General features: G+C 53.1%; 1 protein-coding gene across 1 annotated transcript; it reads left to right on the top strand.

Annotated features, from left to right (window-relative positions):
• The first annotated feature begins 4,574 nt into the window (after nt 1-4,574).
• Nucleotides 4,575-5,902, top strand: Phlda2 (pleckstrin homology like domain family A member 2). Its single transcript, XM_042054417.1, has 2 exons — nt 4,575-4,984; nt 5,836-5,902. Exons 1-2 carry the CDS (start codon nt 4,584-4,586, stop codon nt 5,900-5,902), a joined length of 468 nt encoding a protein of 155 aa, XP_041910351.1. The 5' UTR covers nt 4,575-4,583.
• Nucleotides 5,903-6,151: the final 249 nt, after the last annotated feature.

The raw sequence follows: 6,151 nt of genomic DNA, 5'->3' as shown, positions 1-6,151 counted from the left end.
TTAATTGAAGTAATTTTAAAGGCTTTTCAAAAACACACTTCTTGGGGGCTGGAGATATGGCTCAGTGGTTAAGAGCACTGGCTGTTCTTCCAAAGGTCCTGAGTTTAATTCCTGACAACCACATGGTGAATCACAACTATCCGTAATGAGATCTGGCACCTTCTTCCGGCCTACAGGCAGATACTGCATATATAATAAATAAGTAAATCCTTTTAAAAAGTACACTTATTTTGATCCTATGTTGAGTGTTTGCATATGTATCAGTGCACCACATATATGCAGTACCTGAGGAGGCCAGAAGAGGGTGCTGGATTCCCCTAGAACTGTAGTTACAGATAGTTGAGAGCTGCCATTGGGGACGAAATCTGGCTCCTTGCAAAATCAGACTGTGCCCTTAACCCTGGCCCATCTCTCCATCCCATAATTTAAAAAAATAGTTTTAAAAGATTTTATATAAAAGGTACTGAGTGGGGGCTGCAAGACAGCTCAGCAAGTAAAAGCAGTTGCTATGCCTGCTTGATGTCCTGAATGTGGTCCCCAGAACCCATGGTGGAAAGAGAGAACAAACTCCTGAACTTGTCCTTTTACCTCCATGTGCTGTGCACAGCTCAGGCACACCTGTGCACACACATAGACAAATAAGAATGAAGAGAAAATAGCAGAGGGTGATGGGGACTGTAGCTCAATTAGTAGAGCACGTGCCTAGCAGGATCAAAGCCCTGGGTTTGAGCTGCCCTGTATAAAATCAGGAGTGCTCTGAACACCTGTGATTCCAGCACTGGACAAGTGGAGGCAGGAGGATCAAAGGTTTAGGGTTGTCTTCTGCTACACAAGTTCAAAACCAGCCTGGGCTGCATGAGACCCTGCCTCAACATCCTCACAAAACAACAAGAAAGCTTGGGGTCCCAAAGCCTCTCACTTGGGCTCTTCAGTCAGAGCTTGCTTCCTCCTGATGCCTGTCCCAACAGCCTGAGAAACAGAAACAGGCACCCCAGGCCCTTTTACTCAGGGGACTCAGATGGCCTCTGGGGGTTGGGGACAGAACCTTCCTGGCAGTGTGACCCTGGCACGACACTGCTTTTTCTGAGTACCTGTGTGGGGCAGATGTTCCCTAGGGTGTCACTAAGAAAGTCTATACTTGTCTAAGGTACCAACCAGCTTCTTACTGACTTGGCCATGCTAGATCGCAGGATCCAACAGCTGCTGGGTGACCAGTCAAGGGCTCTCTGTTGACAGAGGGTCTAACATTGGTCAGCTCTTCTCACCTGGATGCTAGTTCACCAGAAGCTGTCACACCCCACACCCGGTCTTGACCTCGTCTAAGGGACCTGGACTCTGGACAGGAAGACCTCAAAGGCATGCCAGACACACGGTTTTCTGTGTCCTGTGCCAAACCTCCTGGTTTCCTTCCCCACTTCTTTCCTCACTGCGGGGCCCTGTCCACTGGGCTATTCCTAACTTGGGGAAAGAGAGGAGTTGGGCGACTGGGTTACAGCCTAGTGCATTGGCCCCACCCTGGTCTTTTAATGCCCCCCTCCTCCTCTGCCCCTGGTTGTTCAGGCCGCCTGTCCTTTGCACTTGTCTCCTCTCCAGTGACACACGTTAGAATATTCTGTTTGAATCTGTGGGATGGTGGTGGAAGCACACAGTGCCTGATACTTGGATAGCAAAAGGCCCTCCATGATCTTCGGGGACCCTTCCAGAATCCCCATAAGTGTCAGATCCCTGCCCCTGTTCTCACTCTACCGTCTCCCAGCACTGCTTCTGCTAACTAGGGCCCACTCCCTCCTGCCTTCCTGGCACTCAGCCTGGCATGCACAAGGTGCCTGAGCAGTACCAAATGTCTGTGAGGCCTGGAGCAAGAGCTCCTCTGAGCATGGAGAGCAGAGCATGGTGGGAATGGGGATCCTGGGCAGCTGCCGTTCGTTCCCTGTCCTAGCTTCCACTTTCTGGAGTGGCCTCTTTCTTGATTTAGGCTTCACCTACTTGAAGCACACGCAGGGGCAGCCCAAGCCACCATGTGGTCAAGCACCTGGGGAAGGACACCAGGGAGAGTTGGCACCCCAGGGAGTGCTTTCAGCCTGTTTTTGGCTAGTCAGCTGGGATGCCTTCAGCATGAATTCTCTACCTATTTTACCCGAGGGTCCCAAGCGCACCTGCCTCCCATTCACCTGGGCTCTCCTCTGAGGAAGGCAGAGCTGTTGTTCTCTTCTTACACAAGTATCCTGGACCCTCCTGGTCTCCACACACCCCTTAGGGACCCTGAAGGGCAGGGTTCTGTGTGCACTGGGGAAAGGGGTTTGTGGAATTCAGTGAGAGGCAGGGGGTGGGTCCAGGATTTCTTGCTTCATGTCTTTATTTAATAAGATTTTTTTTTACACTACTTTGCTCACTCCCTGCATGTGCATTTGTGCATGAAAGTCAGAGGACAATTTGAGGGACTCGGGTTCTCTTCCCCCACCATGTTAATCCCAGGGATTAAACTCAAGCTATCAAGGTCCAGAGCAAGTGCTTCTACACACTGAGCTATCTTGCCAGCCCTCTCTTTTTTGTTGTTTATGTTCATAATTTAATTTTTTTTTATTTTTCAAGACAGGGTTTCTCTGTGTGGCTCTAGCTGTCCTGGAACTCACTCTGTAAACCAGGCTGGCCTCAAACTCACAGAGATTCTCTTGCCTCTACCTCCCTGAATCCTGGGGTTAAAGGCATATGCCACCACTGTCCAGCTTAGATTTAAAAAATTTTTAAATTTAGTTCATTTTATGTGTTTGAGTGCATTGCCTGCACGTATGCCTGTGCACATGGATGCCTGGTGCCCAAGAAAGTCAGAAGCGGACATACCATGGGGTTATGGATGAAAGCCACTCTGTGGATGCTGGCAAACCAACCCTGGTTCTCTGATAAAGCAACATTAGCCTCTGAGCCTACTGGGCCAGTCCCAAGGCTTGTTTTTTTTTTAAATAAGATTTATTTTTATTTTAATGTATATGTGTCTGAGTGTTCTGGGGGGAGAAGGGGTCTGGAGAGGGTGACATGTTCCCTGGAGATGGACAGATGGTTGTGATCCACCCAACTGGAAGCAGGAACCAAATTTAGGTCCCCTGAAAGAACAGCAAGCACTCATAACTGTTGCATTTCTCCAGGCCCCTTATTTCATTTCTTTTGCTGTGCGGCTCTGGGTAGTCTTGAACTCACTATAAAACCCAGACTGACCTAGATTGACCGTTCTTTTTTTTTTTTTTTTTTTTTTTTTTTTTTTTTTTTTTTTTTTTTTTTTTTTTTTTGGTTTTAGATTGACCGTTCTTGCCTCAGTGCGGGATATACCTGCCTCAGACTCACACCAGGCCACAGAACTGCGGTTTTAGGCTGTCAGTCTTAATTTCAGTTCTTTAAGTGGACAGGCCTGCGTTTTCATTGGGAGACAGCAGGCCTGCATGCGGTCTAGTTCTCCAACAGCTAGGGGTGTTTCCTCAAAGCACCCCTGCTCCCCATCCCACCAAGGACCCCCTGTCCCCCACCCCAGCACCCTGCCCCCATCCCACACCAGTGGGGGACTCCTGGGGGTCCCTTGGCCAACCCCTCCCTCATGCCTGGGAACCTTGGAGGAGCAGCATCCGCTTCCTGCTGTTATTAAACCTTTAAAGGCAGAGGGTAAATAAAACCATGCACTGAAAGGGATGACTCAGCCACCCCCGCCGCCCCTGGCCTAGGTCGGTTGGTCCCCACATTCTCCAGACCAGCTTTGCTAGCCCCCCAGAGTTTCCTGAAGGTCGGGGGTTGTAGGGCCAGAACCCGAGGTGTCTGCCGCCCGGGTTGGGGCACACAAGGGCCCCAGGAAAGAGGCAGGCCTCTCTGTTCACATGGCTGAGCATTGCAGGGTGCTCCTTCCCCCTTTCGCACTGCCTAACTTAATAAAGGTCATTGTCCCATTTTACAGAGGGAAAAGAAACTCAGAGAATTCCTTCGAGGTACAACTTCGGGGATCATTATGGGCAACAAAGCCCGTTGGGGCAGAGCCACTTCCCAAGAAGGTCTAGTGGGTGGCCTTTGGATGTGTGCCCAAACTGGGAGGAGACAGCTGCCAGGGCCGGGAAAAAACCCGTGGGTCCGTGACCCTCGTGAACCAGGAGCTCTGGGTCTCTCAGTGAGTGTGGTTCTGGGCGCCCTGGTCCCGTCTAGGAGTCGGGACCTCCCTGGGTCTTTTTGGCCTGTAAGCCATGGCGGCGCTTACCGCCACGCATTCCTAGGCAGGCGGGGCCGGCACCCGGGCGATGAGGGGACTTCAGCAGGCAGCTGGACGTGGGGCTGGAGGGGAGGCTTGGGGCGCCGATCAGAGAGGCGCAGAGTAGCCCCCTCCCACCCCCTCTAGCCACCGATAATCTGCAGCCCCAGGCAGTGGGTAAGGGGCAGCCCGGTGCGGCTGGTGGGGGGCAGCTCCGGGATCTCGCCTGGGCAGGAGAGTGCCCGGCTCCGGGGCGTGTCTAGGACGTGGGGCGGAGTCCTTATAAGGCCCATGCCGCGGCCGTCGGCAGAGCGAGCGCCTTTGGTACATCCACATCCTTTACCCAGTGGCTTCGAAAACCATGGAGGGCTCCGGAGAGATTCTTTGTGAAGGAGAGCTGGAGAAGCGAAGTGACAGCCTGTTCCAGCTGTGGAAGAAGAAGCGCGGCGTGCTCACCGACGACCGCCTGCGCCTCTACTCCGGGAGCAGCGAGCGCGTCAAAGAGCTGCTCTTGAGCTCCATCCTCAAGGTGGACTGCGTGGAGCACACCAGCAAGTACGTGTACTTCACCATCGTCACCACCAACTTCAAGGATATCGACTTCCGCTGCACCGGCAAGACCTCCTGGAACGCGTTCATCACCCTGGCGCTGATCGACTACCAGAACCGCCGGGCGTTGGAAGGCTTCCGCCGCAACCGTTTTCAGCGCGTCGCTTCGGAAGAGCAGCCGGAATCCGAAGAGCAGCGTGCCCTGAGTCCTTGGTAAGTGCCGCCCTCGTCCGTGCTGTCCGTGTACGGGGTATGGGGGTGTGTGGATGCGGGTCATGCTGCCCAGTGGGGGGAAAACTTCAATTTCAAAAGCTACGGGGCGGGGGACGACGACGACGAGGAAGAGAACTCGGGGATCCTAATTCTTGAAGACGCCTTGGAGAGGGGACCTGGGACGGAAGGCAGGTCTCTCGCCCCACTTGGAGGCTTATAGGATGCACCCGGATCTGCTCTAGGACAGCTACTGACTCAGTCTTCTCCCCACAGAGACACACGGGACCAGTCAAGCCGGGAACCAACCCACGCGGCCGCGTCAAACAGGATCCCAGGAGCCCAGCAGATGCCCCGGGCGACGCCGCTGCTCCTCTCCGAAGATTTTCCCGTCCTTGCTGAGCCTCGCCCCGCTGTGCGGGGCGTGCTAACTTATTGGACAGTATTTATTTTGATGGTCTTCAACTGTCAACCCACCGTTTTAATATTTCCGCCTTAATATTTTTTATACTGTATTTTCACTCCAAATAAACAATGCCATTTCTCTTTTTTAACTTGCGTGGTCCGTGTAGTTCCTGCTGGGGCGGGGTGTGGAAGGGCAGGAGGGTGAAAGAGTCTCCCGTCTGTGTCATTCCCTCTACACATCCCAGGAACCATTCAAACTGCTTTTGAATGAACTGTCACCTGCCAAGTGGGTTTCACAGCCTCTCCAGGTCAGGAAGTACTCTGGGTGTGGCCTGGCTACCTTTTGCTCCTGGGTGTGGCTTGGGGAGGATAGGGCTGGTGGCCATGCTTGCTCAGAGTTCACTCACTAACTGGCACGGGGACACCTGAGCAGTCACTCTGTTCACCAGGGTGGCTGCCCTCATTGTCCCCTCCCACCCACATATCATCTGTCCAGCAGCTGATGTGAAGGACTGACCGTGGTTGACAGTCTGCTCCTTGACACCCCCCCATCACTGGACCACAGAGCTTGAGAGCCCAGGTCCCAGCCCTCCTGGTCAGTGTCTAGCAACAGGGCTAGCACACTGTGTACATCTTTTGTCACAAATGGGAGGCAGGCCTGGCTGTCTCCAGCGATGGAGCAACGGGGGCCCAGAGCTGCCTTACTGGTGTGAAGCCTGGGAGCTCACCAGATACCTATGCTTTTATTCCACTTTCTGAGCCATC

This window comes from Arvicola amphibius, chromosome 1 (assembly GCF_903992535.2).
Source record: "Arvicola amphibius chromosome 1, mArvAmp1.2, whole genome shotgun sequence".
Taxonomy (NCBI): domain Eukaryota; kingdom Metazoa; phylum Chordata; class Mammalia; order Rodentia; family Cricetidae; genus Arvicola; species Arvicola amphibius.
The sequence above is the reverse complement of the archived record's forward strand: the minus strand, read 5'-3'. Positions and strand labels throughout refer to the sequence as shown.